Consider the following 17,985-nt stretch of genomic DNA (forward strand, 5'->3'; position numbering starts at 1 on the left):
TTAAAATATACCAAAACATAGTGAGACTTTGGTGTTGTGTGGTGTGTGTGTGTGTGTGTGTGTGTGTGTGTGTGTGTGTGTGTGTGTGTGTGTGTGTGTGTGTGTGTGTGTGTGTGTGTGTGTGTGTGTGTGTGTGTGTGTTGTGTGTGTGGTGGTGTGTGTGTGTGTGTGTGTGTGTGTGTGTGTGTGTGTGTGTGTGTGTGTGTGTGTGTGTGAGAGAGAGTGAGGGAGGGAGGCAAAAAAGGAAAGGGAGGGGGTGACATCATGCCTCAGAGAGAGAGAGAGAGAGAGAGAGAGGCAGACAAAAAAAGGAAAGGGGGGGGGAGGGGGGGGGGGGGGGGGGGGGGTGGTTTGGGGGGGGTGCAATATTGAAAGTGGAAGGATGAGTGACCATTCTTTCTTAAACAAACTAAGGTGCAGTGTTTGGCCAGTCCACAAGAGAAAAGGTAAGGAGCTTAAAATAATTTTCAAACAGTATTTATGATGCCTGTGGGTGTTTAAAATGTTTTAAAGTGTATACAATCTTGTTTATACATGCTATGCTTTGAGTTAGGTTAGAACTTGCCAAATGAGATCAATTCATGAGACATGGTTAAATTGACCTATAGTCATGCAAATATTTTATTTATTTTTGGAAGGTTTTATGTTTTGTGAACAGAATACTCGAGAGGAAAAAAAACAACCCCATTGAATGATCATAAAATCTTATTACAATTTCAGGACCATATTGACTCACAGTGCCACATCATGGCAGTCATGGCAACTTTAAAGTCCACTCAGATCACATCCCATTATGTTTGCAATAGCCTACGATTTTAAGAGATATATATKGTTTATTGCTTATCTCAGACATAATATTTGGAGTTTAGACATTAACCGTAATAATGATCTGTACAGTAGCCGAGCTGAGACTAAAAGTCTTTACAGTAGAATCTGAATCAGAAGATACAGCAGCTAAATAGCCTACGTTTGGATTGAATGGGATTTGCGGGAGATTTGCAGTGGAACGCTGTTTTGTAATGAATGGGGGTTTTATTGGTGCGCGTGCCTCTATAATAAATTACGTAGGTGACTGGAGCTGGTTCTTTGACGCGGCGTGGCCTGCGGTTGACGGTGAAGACGGACTCATGTAGACCACCAGTGTCCTCAGGCATACGGTGATGATATCCTTATTATTTTTTACCAAGTATACTTTTTTTGGTGACTTTAGCGGCGTGGCCGCTATTTAATCCCATATATTTAATTCCCTATAGTTATCCTTGCTGCGAAAATGACGTTCAACCCAGGCTACGGTAGGGTGCTAGCCGCATCCGATGGAGCCCTCTTCTCAGTCTCAAACATTGGTCAATCCGATGCACCATTTCCTTATGTTGAGGTAAGGATTTTGGCCAAATGCGCAACGGGATAGGCCTTTGGGTTAGTAACRTATAATAGCCTATACTAATCTAACATTTTGGCATGCACCTCAATAACACAAAATGGCACAAGGAAGGAACCTCTGGGTGTTACGTAACGGTGGCGCTGAATGACCAGTGACTCGGCTTGATGGAAATAGCTTTTGTAGCAAGCTTGGGTGAATGTTATTAGCTAAACCCTTTATAATTTGCTGACATGCACGTATGGTCAGTTCTTGGAGCGGTATATATAGTATAGTATAGTTATATTATAAAGAGGCTATCATATGGTCTGTAAAGAGGCTATCATATGGTCTGTATGGCTAAGTTATCTAATTAATGGAATCCTCTGAAATAATGAGTTTTTTTAGGCTATGATATATCAAACGTACTAGTTATATCAGTCTAGTTTGAATCTAAGGCTGCCTAACTCAAAGGGGCCATAGGCTCATGAGAATCTATACGTCCATAATATAACGAAATAATTATGGAATTCTTCTTTGCACACAAGATAGTGCTAGACTTGTTGTTGTATAGGCTATTCTATGACAGACAGTATTTGGTTGCATCACCCCGGCATTAGACAGAGGTCTGAACTGCAGCTAAAGTACCTCGGTTGAGTTCTTGCTAAATTATGATTGATGACGTGGCTATTTGTTAAGCGCAGACTGTTGCCAAATAGCCAACATTACCAACGAGAGAAAATTGCATTGAGGAGTAGGTTGGCAATCCACCCCAGAATTCAGCTTTGCCGCCGTCGAAGTTCGCAGCCTTCTTCCATTCAGGAACATAATATTGAAGCTATTTTATATGAATTGGCGTGCTGCAGATAGCCTACTAACTACATTGTGCSAGGATCTAATAGCCCTATATTGGAACCCACAAAGACCAAGCATAACCAGACAACGGTACAGCCATGCAGAGTGGACACTCGAATTTCGTCGAAACACAACTTCATCATGTTTCGCGCCCTCATTGTCAAAGACGGTGACATTGTTGCAACTCATAGTTGCGGAGGTTGTCTAGGTATTTTGAATGGACATTTTATTAACGAATTAAGCTACGGCGGTGTAGTAGCTGGCTTGATATGTTATTACATTTTTCCCCTCGTGGTCCAGTCTGGCTCATGTCTGGCCACATTGTTTACGTTTTTGCGCGTGGCTGTCAGTCTACTTTGTAAAGGTCATTCAGTTGCCATACCCCTGTTACCGTAGGGTAGGGTATCACACAGAAGCAAATCTGGTTCCCTTGGAAACTGGATAACGAGATCAGCAAACACTATTTTTCTAGACGTGGATAGAGGGTCTGTCTGTCTGAACTAATTATGTTAACSACAATTTTCTTGGATCCTAGACTGATCTACGGTTAGATTTTTGTTGGGGGGGGGGGGGCTTCCTAAGACACTGCCAAGGAGGGGRTCTTTATCAAATAATGCTTAGATGATTGAATGTATAAATTCATCAAGAGACAGATGTCAGTGTGAGTATTTTTGTCCAAAAGAAGGCTCTTGCTTGACATTGCCAGGCCTGTTGGTAAGGCCATGGCTGAATTTATTGAAATATTTGTTTTGGTTGCAAGTGCTTTATACAGAACTGTGATTTRAMCTGCATRKTTGCATAATGGCACRGTGGTCTGTTTAATTTGATCAAAGATGTATCTCATGGGGTAACAATGTGAATCATATTATATTTTGTTATGTTGAAAGTGGCTTATTTTGGAGAGAGATTGTGATCCTATAACACATTGTTCTGGGAAATGGAATGTCCTCTCCTTTCAGTATAACTTAGTATGTAAGTCTGCATAAAACACAGGGAAACACAAAATGACAAGACACAGATACTGCCTGAGTATAACCCAGATGCTAGACAAATTAATTTAGCAGAGTCTGCTTATTTTTAGGAACACATCCTACTTCACTTCCAGAACTCTGAAATCCCCAMCGTGTCTCTTGAAATGAAAGAGTAAGGAACGMCAGGGACCTTCTGAATTGGCACAGYCACTCAGCCAGGCAGCCACATCACTGGGGCCGAGCTCCCAGCCATCCAGGACCTCTATACCAGACGGTGTCAGGCCATAAAAATGTTCAAAGACTACAGCCACCCAAGTCATAGACTGTTTTCTCTGCTACCGAATGGCGAGCGGTACTGATACAACAAGTCTAGAACCAACAGGACATTGAACATCTTCTAGCCCCAAGCAATAAGACTGCTAAATAGACTGCTAAATAGTATTTGCACTAACTTTTTTGTCTCATRACATATGCTGCTGCTACTGTTTATTATCTGTGACTATATTCCTAGTTATATGTACATATCTACCTCAATTACCTCGTACCCCTGCACATCGACTCGTTACTGGTTCCCTGTGTATCATTGTGTATTATGTGTTTTATTACGTGTTCTGTTATTTCTCAATTTTCTTTCTCTGCATTGTTGGGAAGGGCCCGTAAGTAAGCATTTCACTGTTAGTCTACACCTGTTGTTTACGAAGTATGTGACAAATAAAATGTTATTTGATTGCAGTATTGATACCTGATGGGTTCAGAGGGGTCGTGATGAGGTGCAATGTTTTTAACAAGCTCCTCAGTACCTCTGTGATATTTGATATCTCCAGTTGATTATCCCTTTGGAATTMTATCAAACTCTGCTTTCCTCTGCKCTGACAGGCCCCAGTTGATGGATTCTGACATGGACTATGAGAGGCCAAATGTTGAGACTATCAAGTGTGTGGTGGTAGGGGACAACGCTGTTGGGAAGACCCGCCTTATCTGTGCCCGGGCCTGTAATGCCACACTCACTCAGTACCAATTGCTTGCTACACATGTACCCACTGTCTGGGCCATAGACCAGTACAGAGTTTGCCAGGAGGTGAGTGGTGGAGTTCTCTGGTTTTGATGGTTAATTAATGAAAAGCTTTATCTGTTTGTCTGTTTTCTSTATTGTGGCTACGTTTTAGGTAATGGACTGCATGGGGTTTGAAATGAACTGTTTGGTCCACCAGCAACTTGACGGTGAAGGAAAACAATACTGAAATCCTCTGTTTTAAGTGCTACAGTTGGGTAAACCGTTGTTSCACATTAACAAACCTGCAAGACACCCAAGATATCTTGGGCTTAGCACATTAGGCTGGTGGGCAGGTGTTAGTTTCACACCCTGCAGTTGTTGGTAATATCCATGCATGTGATAGATATGTCTCTCTGGTCAGGTTCTGGAGCGATCTAGGGATGTGGTGGATGACGTCAGTGTGTCGCTGCGGCTCTGGGACACGTTCGGGGACCATCACAAGGACCGACGCTTTGCGTATGGAAGGTGAGATCAACTGACCTTGTTTACTCATGCAAGTCATGTACTGGTGCAGAGTAAAGTAAGTGGACCTTTCCTGTCTGTCCCTTCCGTAACCCCACTCGTCATTGCAGGTCGGATGTGGTGGTTCTGTGTTTCTCCATCGCCAACCCCAACTCCTTGTACCATGTGAAGACCATGTGGTACCCTGAGATCAAACATTTCTGCCCCCGGGCTCCAGTCATCCTGGTAGGCTGCCAGCTGGACCTGCGCTACGCTGACCTGGAGGCAGTCAACAGGGCACGACGGCCACTAGCAAGGTGCCCTACAAGTCCAGTGCTTTCAATCTAAAGCAGTGCTTTTCATCTCAAGTTAAAGTTGATAGCCTGTGATTGATAGATTCACTGTGTCACCATTAGAAATGTAGGTACCACTTTGTACTAAGATTTGTAAACAATATACAATGTTATTTATCCTCATGCTGCTCTGAATCATGTTAATTTAGTCCGTAAACTCACTTAACCTTTGGCCTCTTTTTGGCCTCATTTATGGTCATATCTTCCAGACCCATTAAATACAATGAGATTCTGCCTCCAGAGAGGGGCCGTGAAGTGGCCAAAGAGCTGGGAGTGCCGTACTATGAGACCAGCGTTGTGGCTCAGTTTGGAGTAAAGGACGTATTTGATAACGCCATCCGGGCCGCCCTAATCTCACGACGCCACCTGCAGTTCTGGAAGTCACACCTGCGCAATGTGCAGCGGTCCCTCCTCCAGGCCCCCTTCCTGCCTCCCAAACCCCCACCACCCATCATCACTGTGCCACCTCCCCCCACCACCACTGAGGAACATCCTGGCCGTCTTCTAGAGGACCCCCTGTGTTCCGATGTCATCCTGGTCATACAGGAGAAGCAGAGAATCTTCGCCCACAAGATCTACTTGGCCACGTCCTCCTCCAAGTTCTATGACCTCTTCATCCTGGACGCCCGGTCTGAGGAGACTGAGCGGCCCCCYCGCGCCACCGCTCTGTCTGGCCGTGAGATGCTGATGCGTGCTGCCAGCTTTGATGTGTGTGAGAGCCCTGACGAAGGTGACAGGGCCAACCTGCGGGCCTGCACCAGTGACGGCACCCTGAGGGACTCTGAAGGGGGCCGGAGGGGCAGACTGCTGTCTACCTGGAGCAGGGCTTTTGTCAGCATCCAGGAGGAGATGGTGGATGACCCAGTGACCTACAGCCCCAGGCCTATGACCGTGGTGCACATGGACCAGTCCATGCAGCTGGGGCCCTTCCGCGCTGTGCTGCGCTACCTGTACACTGGTCAGCTGGACGAGCACGAGAAGGAGCTAATGCACATCGCACACATTGCTGAGCTGCTGGAGGTCTTTGACCTGCGCATGATGGTGGCCAATATCCTTAACAACGAGGCCTTCATGAACCAGGAAATCACCAAAGCCTTTCATGTACGGCGCACCAACAGAGTCAAAGAGTGCCTGGCCAAAGGCACCTTTTCTGGTGAGCGCACATCATAATACTGAGGGATTTTGTYCACTCTGTGTTTCTCCTTGGATGCTGTATGATTTCTCTTTGTGTTCCAGATGTAGTGTTCAAGCTGGATGATGGAACGATCATGGCCCATAAGCCCCTGCTCATCTCCAGCTGTGACTGGATGGCAGCTATGTTTGGGGGGCCCTTTGTGGAGAGCTGCACCAAAGAAGTAAGTCAATTCTTTACACCCTCTCACTGGAGTTAGTGTGCGCCACTATATTACATTTTTGTGCACAATAACAAGACCTTCTGCAAGTCACCTGAATAACCAGCCTGAATAACCAGCCTGAATAACCAGCCTGAATAACCAGCCTAAATAACCAACCTAAATAACCAAACACACAAGATCACAGTAGAATACACTAGTGAATAGGAACGGGAAGAATGATGTCGATCTGTGCCTTTTGTCTCAGGTGCTGTTTCCTAACACGACTCGCAGCTGTATGAGGGCTGTGCTGGAGTACCTGTACACTGGGCGCTTCTGTTCCCGCACTGACCTGGATGCCATGGAGCTCATTGTTCTTGCCAACCGTCTTTGCCTCCCACACCTAGTTGCACTAACGGGTATCTACTTGTTTTTGAGCACACCCTCATACACAAAGCCACATCTGTGCAACACTAGACATGCACACTTATAGTTTAACACACACTTCCCTCTCTTTTTCCTTCTCTTCATAGTGTCTATTACGCTAATATGTGTGTTGAGAGAGTTGTTTCTGTTACTTGAATAATTCTGTTGCAAGTTAGATTTGGCAATGTGCACAGTGACAGACTGGGTTTTATAGGATAGGATGATCTTCAATGTCCCAGAAGGAAAAATTGTCTTAGACACATTACTGCTGTAAACAAAATAGCCTCTGTACATTACACACTCAACATAATATATACACTACATATTACTCTTATTATACATTTTGTACACTTCTCATATAGCCAAATACATAATACGTTGCACATTCCCTTATATTCTGTCAGTGGTGTACTAACATAGCTCAGGTTGACTTACAGTATTGCTGTTTCGGTATTTGATGGACATAGGAATGAAGGAGTGCTTATACAGTATCTGTTCAGCTTACAAGTAGGGACCCTATAGCGTCTGCCTGAGGGGAGGAGTTGATACTCAGAGTGAAGTACATGGGAGGGATCAGAAATGATGCTACCTCACACCCATGACCTTCATGGCAGTTTGTATCAGGTGGGCAATTTGAGATTTCAGTTGAATATCTCTATGACCGCATGGTAGATCAGGATAATTATTTTCTGTCCAACTCCAAAAAGCCATAGGAAGTAGAGGTGTTGTTGGACTCTGGAGCAGACACTCTTTACTTGGACCTTCCAGCTCAGCACATTGTCCATATATACACCCAGGTACCTGTACAAACTAACCTGTGCTATGTTGGCATTGTGGACAACCACAGYCACATGGTCACCAACAGATTTGGYGTCAAACACTATCTTCTCTGTTTTCTTTACATTAAGGATGAGATGGTGCTCATCACACCACTTGACAAACCTTTGAATTTCTGACCTGTACACAGTAGTATCAGCATGTTTATACATCAGACCAAGAATGGCGGTATCATCAGAAAACCTGACAATACAATTATCATAATTACTGCAAATTATTATTATTATTCTGTTGTTCTTGGGATACCCTGCACGTTATGCCTCTGTTTCAGAACTCTACACAGTGACAGTGCTGATGGAGGCTGCTATGATGGGGGCTGATATTGACGGAGATGTGCTGTTATACCTGGAGATGGCTCAGGTAAGATGGAGGCCTTGTTCCTATTCCAATTCCATGAGTGTATTTATTCTTTATACTGTTTTTCTCCAATCTCACAAGTGTTTCTATTTCTAATGCTAATTTCTTTAACAAGTGTTACACTTTTAAYTGTAAAAAGTTAGCACGTGTGGAATAAGGTCTTCTATAATATCGTGTGTCTCTCTGGCAGTTCCATTGTGCCCAACAGCTAACTGGCTGGTGCCTTCACCACATCTGCACCAACTATAATAGTGTGTGCCGCAAGTTTCCTCGAGACATGAAGGCCACGTCTACAGGTAATGCAAGTGAAATACTAACTAAAGAGGCCTGTATGTGCGTGAAACTACGACTGTCATTTGAATCTCCCCTTTACATCAATGCAGGGTTTATAGAGAAGTTATCATTATATGAAGCATTTGTGTCTGCACATCTGTCTGCATTTGATGTTGCTTAAGCTGTTGAGCCATGCCTCTTGCAGACAACCAGGACTACTTTGAGAAGCACCGCTGGCCACCAGTGTGGTTCCTGAAGGAGGATGACCACTACCAGAGAGCAAGGAAGGAGCGGGACAAGGAGGACTACCTGTACCAGAGGAGACAGTGTAAACGCAAGTGGCTCTTCTGGAACTTTCCCTCTTCTCCCTCTGCCAACTCCGCCTCTTCTGGTTCCAATGCTGTCGTCTGATTGGCACTCGGGTTACAGGCAAGGCCCTCTGGGGGGGATCTGTAGAGATGACTTGGGAAAGTGGAGAATCAGCACTGTTGGCCAGACACTAGGCCCACTCATTCAGGCCCTCACCTCTCCCTCCCTCATTTCTGTTTTGCATCTGCAGCCAAGCTACACTCCCCCAGGTTTGCAGGGTCAGCTAAATCCGATAATGAACGAAATTAGTGTCTTTCTTTTTGTGTTAGCATATCCATGCAAAGACAATGAAGCTTAAACCTTAAAGATCAGTGACTTAAACCTTATGAACAAGGCAAGGTAGATGGTGCTGGTGACTGCTCAATATGTTGTTGATATTCCTGCATACACCACCAGGGGGAGAACTGAGCAAGTTATGAAGGGGCTTTGCTTCAAACTGTGATCCTAAGCTCATGATAACCATTGACTGACTTGAATTGACAACCAAGTGCTTATCAGCTGCAACAGGCATAGCAAAGACCAATGACCAGCAAAGTAACACAGAAATCATATCTCAGTGATAACACTTTCTTGCCCTTAAGTGTTTGCACAATCTACCAAACCAGGATGTYTACAGTACAATTATAATCACTCAACCAGAAATATCAACAAAATGCATTAGGTCTGCATTAAGATGAATCTATTCAAGTCATATAGGACATCCCCTTAGATCATCTGACTACTGGGAACCACTAAGTCTGTCCCGAATTACGACTTAAATGAAAACAGCGGAGATTTGACTCCTGTCCTCTTTTGTACAGTTATTGTATATTGCATTTTTCTGTACAACTTGCACAGCTGACATTGATGTGAGTGTATACACGACCCCTGTGTTGTGACGTGTGGCTACATGTCAGAAAAGGGCTTTCTTTTACACGGCCACATTTGTCTTTTGACAAGATGCAAGAGAACCTGAATCACAGAGTATTGTTCAGCATTTGCTTTTGAAACGCCAACAAACACAAACAAAGCTCACCACTATGTGTTGCAACAATGGAATAGCTTTGCACTACCAAGTTTCCTTTTCCTTAAAATCGTCAATTGTACCTTATCAGGACAGTCTGATATATTTATCCCCGTATCTTGGACCCCACAGCTTTATGGTGAATGCCACTATCAACCGGAACATTCTACATTATAGCAATGGATCTGGTGCATTTCAGAAACCAATAGGCCAACTCTTGGACTTGGAGAATCCACATGTACAGCAGTTCCCCTCTTGGACGGTGGTGTCTTAGGCTTGTCTGTCTGTAATGGCAGTGACCTTGCCTTTTAGAAGTTTGACATTATGCTTATAGGGTATCCCTGTGATTGCATGTCATTGGTTATTTCAGACGTACACATACAGGAGACTGTCTCGTGTCTGGGTATAAATTCCTCGTCACACCCTGCTACTGGACTCTTCTCAAGAGAGGTGAGAGCACCACCTGTATATATCAGCATTCTGATGAGAAGAGCACCGAGGCCATTACAGTACTGGACACACATGTGTCTGACAAGCTTCAAACAGTCTAAATGGGCTTGGAGAGATGATCATAGGATGAGAAAAATAACAGCACTACAAGACAAGTTGATAGGAAGATGAATTTAAATCCTCAGTGTACGCTGAAGAGATATCTGAAGAGGATGTTTATATCCCTGTTGTCATTTCACCAACGACAACCCACAGTATTGTTTTGATTTATAAGCATGGTGCTCATTTATTATTGTGAGTATTTACAGCAGGTGTATATCAAAAGTGGATTACTGATTTCTAGCAACACTTTACATGAAGTTGTCTCCATTGCAGTGCCCTGGAATTACTATGGAATGCCGGTGGTGACCAGAAATAATAACAAAACTTGACTTGTTTCACACACATAATTATGAATGCTGCTAACTTATCAAGGAAATTGAAAATCCATGTTGTTTTGCGCTATTTGGGCAACTTATTGTAAGGTGTGATAGTCTACTAGATTTTGTTTGTTTTATGGATAGTTTTTTCAGATTTCTCCAGTGCTTGTGCTGACCTCCGGTTACATGTATGGTATGCAGGCAAACTGCTTTCAGATCAAAAGAAGTGGCTCTATGGCTTGAGAAGGAAAATATGACACAGAGCACCCTCCCAGCCAATAAACATTATTGTCAAGAATTTGCTTGTAAAAAGATATATATATATATATATATATAAAATAATAGATTGTAGACATAGCTTTTTGTAAGATAATGTAAGTTACTTGTAGGATATTGTTCTCCTTCATGCACTTAGAAAATATAGCCTACATCCCTTATGACATCACTAAAACGAGCTTTACAGTCATTTAAATGCCATGAATCCACTTACAAATCTAACATGATATCTCAGAATGTTGTTTAAATGCTCAATTATACAAATAGACTGCATGTACAAGGCTCATATAGATGTGTCATCTGTAATTTAAGGTATAGATTATGGCAGTGCAGGAGCACAAGGCAGTAGCTTTACATTTTTAGATCAAGTTCATATGTGATTTGTTGCTATAATCTAATTGAAAAAGGCAGGTTTGACATGTGTATCTTGTAAAAGGATTAATCACTTGGCATACCATCCCAACTCATAATCACTTGGATCATTCTGTATTGCACTGGACATCCGAGTATGTAGGCTTGTTTAGTCGTCAATGTTCTGTTTTTACCAAGTAGTGAAATTATTCCTTGTTTTGGAATTGTTGGTCTGTAAAATGGTTTTGTTGTGTTTTGTCAAATTGGTAAATGCATCAATGAACCACTGTCTCACTTTGAAATATTGTATTAATCATATATTTTAACAAATTTACCCTTAGAAGATGTATGTTTTGAATCAGGCCTTTGTTCCTTTTTTTCATTTTTTTCCATTCCACTTGACAATCCGCATTTACATGCTGTGGTTGAAATACATTTGAGTTGATATCTCAATTAACCCTCTTCTGCTAATGCACTGCATCCAAGAAGACACCTCATGCCTTAATGTATAGTGTGTGAGAGACATTGAATGTAGATATTGTTACTGTGGTCACTAGTTTGTGTGTACTAAAGATGTGTCAATGCACCATGGTACTGAAGGCTTTGTTTATGTGTAAGTGTACATATCTGAGTGTGGCATTAATGTGTGTACACTTGAAAGCATTGTGAGCCTGTGCTTTTGTTAATTTAGACAATGTTTTGATTTAATATTTTCATTCTCTGATCGGAATGTTTAGTAGTAAACCACTTTTCACCACACCAATAGACTAACACGATGACAAGCCCGCTCTAGAAAACACATTAATCAATTACAAAAGTCAGCACATCCCCATCAAATTAATGCAGAGAATACCAATTCTAATTTGTTTTCTGATCATTAACTTCACTATGGAGAAATATCAGTATTATCATTACAATGGATGGCATTGACTTGGTGTGGGAATTAGAAGTTGGATTATAAATCAAAAACATAGATAATGGCCAATTGTTTTACAACTGCCTGTTATAATGTGCCCGAGAAAATAAAACAAGCTTTTAGCTGTACATATTTCAATATTTCACGTACACTATGCAGGACATAGGCATACCAGTGTTGTTTAAACCATAAATGCACATTGCATTATGTAGACTGAGAGCCTTAGCTTTGATTTTCATCGAATTGTATAAGGAGGTATGACATGTACACAGCTCATATTCTTAGACGAGTAGGCAACTTCAGGTGTTAATTGCAAATATATTATGACTAGATAAAAATAAAGTTATAACTCAGAACTTTTAAAGCCCTTTTCCATGTGTTTAGGTGCTATATCACTGCTGCAGAGAAGCACAAACCAAAGGGAGCTTGTAGCAGTACCAGGACACCAATCTGCTGCACAATCAGTTGCATAGTTATAAACAAGACTTGTATTGAAATGGTTGAATTCAAAACTTGAATCTTTTCTCAGTGTTTATAGCCTGGTCTGACATTTTTGCTCGTCAACAGGTATTTATTTTTGTTGTTATGGAGAGTTACAGATGTTTGTATTGTTTGTTAGGAGCTGTAGATCTTGAGTTCTGTAGCATGTGTTCTTGAAATGTGTAAATAGTGTTTATGTAATAAATATAAAGTAGCAGCCTGCACACAGATGTCTTTGTGTATGACTCAGATCCTATAGAAAGTGGTCCAATCACCAAACAGGGTGTTGATTACCGTAATGATCTGACTTCTCCAGTCATCTAGGCAGGGCCGGTTCTAGCATTTCTGGGGGACTTAAGCCAGATTTGGTTCGGGGGCGCCCCACCTCGCTGCAAAATATTTTAATGGCCCCTGTCATGACAGCAGATAGAAAAATGTACGTTTTTAAAGTTAATCTTCTGCAATTCTACACATTTTGTCATGGGGCGGAGGGAAATTTCTGAAATGTTATTACTAATTGAATGCAATTCTAATCATTTTGCAGTTTTAAACTCCCACGAGCGGAAATTAACTTTCTTTCAGCTGAAAGACGATGCCCATAGCTTACCCACGATTTTGCAAAAGGATTTAAGTCAATAAGTCATAGTTTTAGTCAAAGATTGATATATTTGGGGTTGAAGTTGGAAATCCGAAGTGGTAACTTGGGAAATTTTCTGTGCCAATGCCGTGTGTTTCCTCTATGATATGACCTGCTAATACTTTTCAGGGCTGGGTTTTATTTGAATGGCATTGTTTCTTCATCAGAAACACCTGCAAAGTTCTTCCTCTTCGACAGTCGCAACTAAGCTGAGCAATATAATAAATTATCTTCGGCTGAGCCGAACAGCTTTTCCTGCTCGTCGAACATCTCATTCCAAAATCATGGGCATTAAAGTGGAGTTGGTCCCCCCTTTGCTGCTATAACAGCCTCCACTCTTCTGGGAAGGCTTTCCACTAGATGTTGGAACATTGCTGCGGGGTCTTGCTTCCATTCAGCCACAAGAGCATAAGTGAGGTCGGGAACTGATGTTGGGTGATTAGGCCTGTCTCACAGTCGCCGTTCCAATTCATCCCAAAGGTGTTCGATGGGGTTGAGGTCATGGCTCTGTGCAGGCCAGTCAAGTTCTTCCACACCGATCTCGACAAACCATTCTCTGTATGGACCTCGCTTTGTGCACGGGGGAATTGTCATGCTGAATCAGGAAAGGGCCTTCCCCAAACTGTTGCCACAAAGTTGAAAGCACAGAATCGTCTAGAATGTCATTGTATGCTGTAGCGTTAAGATTTTCCTTCACTGGAACTAAGGGGCCTAGCCCGAACCATGAAAAACAGCCCCAGACCATTATTCCTCCTCCACCAAACTTTACAGTTGGCACTACGCATTGGGGAAGGTAGCGTTCTCCTGGCATCTGCCAAACACAGATTTGTCCGTTGGACTGCCAGATGGTAAAGCGGGATTCATCACTCTAGAGAACGCGTTTCCCCCTGCTCCAGAGTCCAATGGCGGCAAGCTTGTCACCACTCCAGCCGACGCTTGGCATTGCGCATGCTGATCTTAGGCTTGTGTGCTGCTACTCGGCCATGGAAACCTGTCATGAATCTCCCGACGAACAGTTCTTGTGCTGACGTTGCTTCCAGAGGCAGTTTGGAACTTGGTAGTGAGTATTGCAACTGAGGAAAGACCATTTTTACGCGGTATCGCTTCAGCACTTGCCGGTCCCATTCAATGAGCTTGTGTGGCCTACCACTTCACGGCTGAGCCGTTGTTGCTCCTAGGCATTTCCACTTCACAATAACAGCACTTACAGTTGACCGAGGCAGCTCTAGCAGGGCAGAAATTAGATGACCTGACTTGTTGGAAAGGTGGCATCCTATGAGGGTGCCACGTTGAAAGTCAATGAGCTCTTTAGTACGGGCCATTCTACTGCCAATGTTTGTCTATGAAGATTGCATGGCTGTGTGCTCAATTTTAAACACCTGTCAGCAATGAGTGTGGCTGAAATATAGCCGAATCTACTCATTTGAAGGGGTGTCCACTAGAGGTCGACCGATTATGATTTTTCAACGCCGATACCGATTATTGGAGGACCAAAAAAAGCCGATACCGATTAATCGGCCGATTTAAAATAAAAAAAATAAAAATATTTGTAATAATGACAATTACAACATTACTGAATTAACAGTTATTTTAACTTAATATAATACATCAAAATCAATTTAGCCTCAAATAAATTATGAAACATGTTCAATTTGGTTTAAATAATGCAAAAACAAAGTGTTGGAGAAGAGAGTAAAAGTGCAATATGTGCCATGTAAGAAAGCTAACGTTTAAGTTCCTTGCTCAGAACATGAGAACATATGAAAGCTGGTGGTTCCTTTTAACATGAGTCTTCAATATTCCCAGGTAAGAAGTTTTAGGTTGTATTTATTATAGGAATTATAGGACTATCTCTCTATACGATTTGTATTTCATATACCTTTGACTATTGGATGTTCTTATAGGCACTTTAGTATTGCCAGTGTAACAGTATAGCTTCCATCCCTCCCCTCGCCGCTACCTGGGCTCGAACCAGGAACACCTCGAAGCAGCGTTACTCATGCAGAGCAAGGGGAACAACTACTCCAAGTCTCAGAGCGAGTGACGTTTGAAACGCTATTAGCACGCACCCCGCTAACTAGCTAGCCATTTCACATCGGTTACACCAGCCTAATCTCGGGAGTTGATAGGCTTGAAGTCATAAACAGCTCAATGCTTGAAGCATTGCGAAGAGCTGCTGGCAAAACGCACTAAAGGGCTGTTTGAATGAATGCTTATGAGCCTGCTGGTACCTACCATCGCTCAGTCAGACTGCTCTATCAAATCATAGACTTAATTATAACAGAATAACACACAGAAATACGAGCCTTAGGTCATTAATATGGTCGAATCCGGAAACTATCATCTCGAAAACAAAATGTTTATTCTTTCAGTGAAATACGGAACCGTTACTTATTTTATCTAACGGTGGCATCCATAAGTTTAAATATTCCTGTTACATTGCACAACCTTCAATGTTATGTCATAATTACGTAAAATTCGGGCAAATTAGTTCGCAATGAGCCAGGCGGCCCAAACTGTTGCATATACTCTGACTCTGCGTGCAATGAACGCAAGAGAAGTGACACAATTTCACCTGGTTAATATTGCCTGCTAACCTGGATTTATTTTAGCTAAATATGCAGGTTTAAAAATATATACTTCTGTGTATTGAATTTAAGAAAGACATTGATGTTTATGGTTAGGTACACGTTGGAGCCAACGACAGTCCTTTTTCGCAAATGCGCACTGCATCGATTATATGCAATGCAGGACACGCTAGATAAACTAGTAATATCATCAACTATGTGTAGTTATAACTAGTGATTATGATTGATTGATTGTTTTTTATAAGATCAGTTTAATGCTAGCTAGCAACTTACCTTGGCTTCTTACTGCATTCGCGTAACAGGCAGGCTCCTCGTGAGGCAGGTGGTTAGCGCGTTGGACTAGTTAACCACACGGAACCCAAACCGGCTGCGCGCGTGTGCCATCATGCGCCATCATGCGCCATCGTGCGCTATCGTGCATAAATGTATTTTGCCCCCCCACACCAAACGCGATCACGACACGCAGGTTAAAATAACAAAACAAACTCTGAACCAATGACATTAATTTGGGGACAGGTCGAAAAGCATTAAACATGTGTGGCAATTTAGCTAGTTAGCTTGCACCTGCTAGCTAACGTTAATTTGTACTATTTAGCTAGCTTGCTGTTGCTAGCTAATTTGTCCTGGGATATAAACATTGAGTTGTTATTTTACCTGAAATGCACAATACTGAAATACTGAAATACTCCGACAATTAATCCACACATAAAACGGCCAACCGAATCGTTTCTAGTCATCTATCCTCCTTCCAGGCTTTTTCATTGTTTAATTTATATGGTGATCGCATCTAAACTTTCATTGTATTACCACGACTACCGGCAAAACAGTTCGTCTTTCATACCTGCTTCTATAAACCAATGAGGAGATGGGAGAGGCAGGACTTGCAGCGCGATCTGCGTCAGAAATAGGAATGAGTTCTATTTTAGCCCTTGGCGTCGCAGACGCTCGTTGGCGCATGCGAGCGAGCAGTGTGGGTGCAATAATTGAATAACAAGGATTTCTAAATTTATTTTGCGACGCTCGCACACGCGACGTGTCCGGTCTGGTCAGCATTGGTTGCAAGATTGAATCCCTGAGCTGACAAGGTAAAAATCTGTCGTTCTGCCCATGAACAAGACAGTTAACCCACCGTTCCTAGGCSGTCATTGAAAATAAGAATGTGTTCTTAACTGACCTGCCTAGTTAAATAAAGGTGTAAAAAAGATATATAAAAAAATCGGCATCCAAAATTACCGATTTCCGATTGTTATGAAAACTTGAAATCGGCACTAATTAATCGGCCATTCCGATTAATCAGTCGACCTCTAGTGTCCACATACTTTTGTATATATAGTGTATATTTTATTTTAATACAGACCAACAAAAAAAGTTAAACTTTACAAATTATCCAATGGATAATGTCAGTGCCCTACTTGTTGTCATTTCTCCACTCCACTTGGAAATCACCACAACCTTCCAAATACACTTTAACATGACTATAATCCAATCAAAACCTGTAGAAATGATAATGGACCTACATTTATACACTTTAACATGACTATAATCCAATCAAAACCCTGTAGAAATGATAATGACCTACATTTATACACTTTAACATGACTATAAATCCAATCAAAACCTGTAGAAATGATAATGGACCTACATTTATACACTTTAACATGACTATAATCCAATCAAAACCTGTAGAAATGATAATGAACCTACATTTATACACTTTAACATGACTATAATCCAATCAAAACCTGTAAGAAATGTAATGGACCTACATTTATACACTTTAACATCAAATCAATCAATCAATTTTATTTTATATAGCCCTTCGTACATCAGCTAATATCTCGAAGTGCTGTACAGACACCCAGCCTAAAACCCCAAACAGCTAGTAATGCAGGTGTAGAAGCACGGTGGCTAGGAAAAACTCCCTAGAAAGGCCAAAACCTAGGAAGAAACCTAGAGAGAACCAGCTATGAGGGGTGGCCAGTCCTCTTCTGGCTTGCCGGGTGGAGATTATAACAGAACTATGCCAAGATGTTCAAAAATGTTCATAAGTGACAAGCATGGTCAAATAATAATCATGAATAATTTTCAGTTGGCTTTTCATAGCCGATCATCAAGAGTTGAAAAACAACATGACTATAATCCAATCAAAACCCTGTAGAAATGATAATGGACCTACATTTTATACACTTTAACATGACTATAATCCAATCAAAACCCTGTAGAAATGATAATGGACCTACA

The 17,985-nt window shown here is 42.0% G+C and overlaps 1 protein-coding gene across 5 annotated transcripts; it reads left to right on the forward strand.

The window, feature by feature from the left end:
• Positions 1-369: 369 nt before the first annotated feature.
• On the forward strand, positions 370-12,743 carry LOC111974051 (rho-related BTB domain-containing protein 2). Of its 5 annotated transcripts, none has more exons than XM_024001560.1 (11): positions 370-446; positions 1,069-1,375; positions 4,060-4,261; positions 4,599-4,702; positions 4,810-4,995; positions 5,241-6,184; positions 6,268-6,386; positions 6,631-6,781; positions 7,897-7,985; positions 8,173-8,278; positions 8,461-12,743. In XM_024001560.1, exons 2-11 carry the CDS (start codon positions 1,314-1,316, stop codon positions 8,664-8,666), a joined length of 2,169 nt encoding a protein of 722 aa, XP_023857328.1. In that variant the 5' UTR covers positions 370-446; positions 1,069-1,313; the 3' UTR covers positions 8,667-12,743. The 5 variants fall into 5 exon arrangements, with proteins under 5 accessions (XP_023857328.1, XP_070303121.1, XP_023857329.1 ...); XM_070447020.1 differs by lacking the exon at positions 370-446 and having other exon boundaries at positions 471-1,157; positions 1,254-1,375; XM_024001561.2 differs by lacking the exon at positions 370-446 and having other exon boundaries at positions 471-1,375.
• Positions 12,744-17,985: the final 5,242 nt, after the last annotated feature.

Source organism: Salvelinus sp. IW2-2015, linkage group LG15, assembly GCF_002910315.2.
Source record: "Salvelinus sp. IW2-2015 linkage group LG15, ASM291031v2, whole genome shotgun sequence".
Taxonomy (NCBI): Eukaryota; Metazoa; Chordata; class Actinopteri; order Salmoniformes; family Salmonidae; genus Salvelinus; species Salvelinus sp. IW2-2015.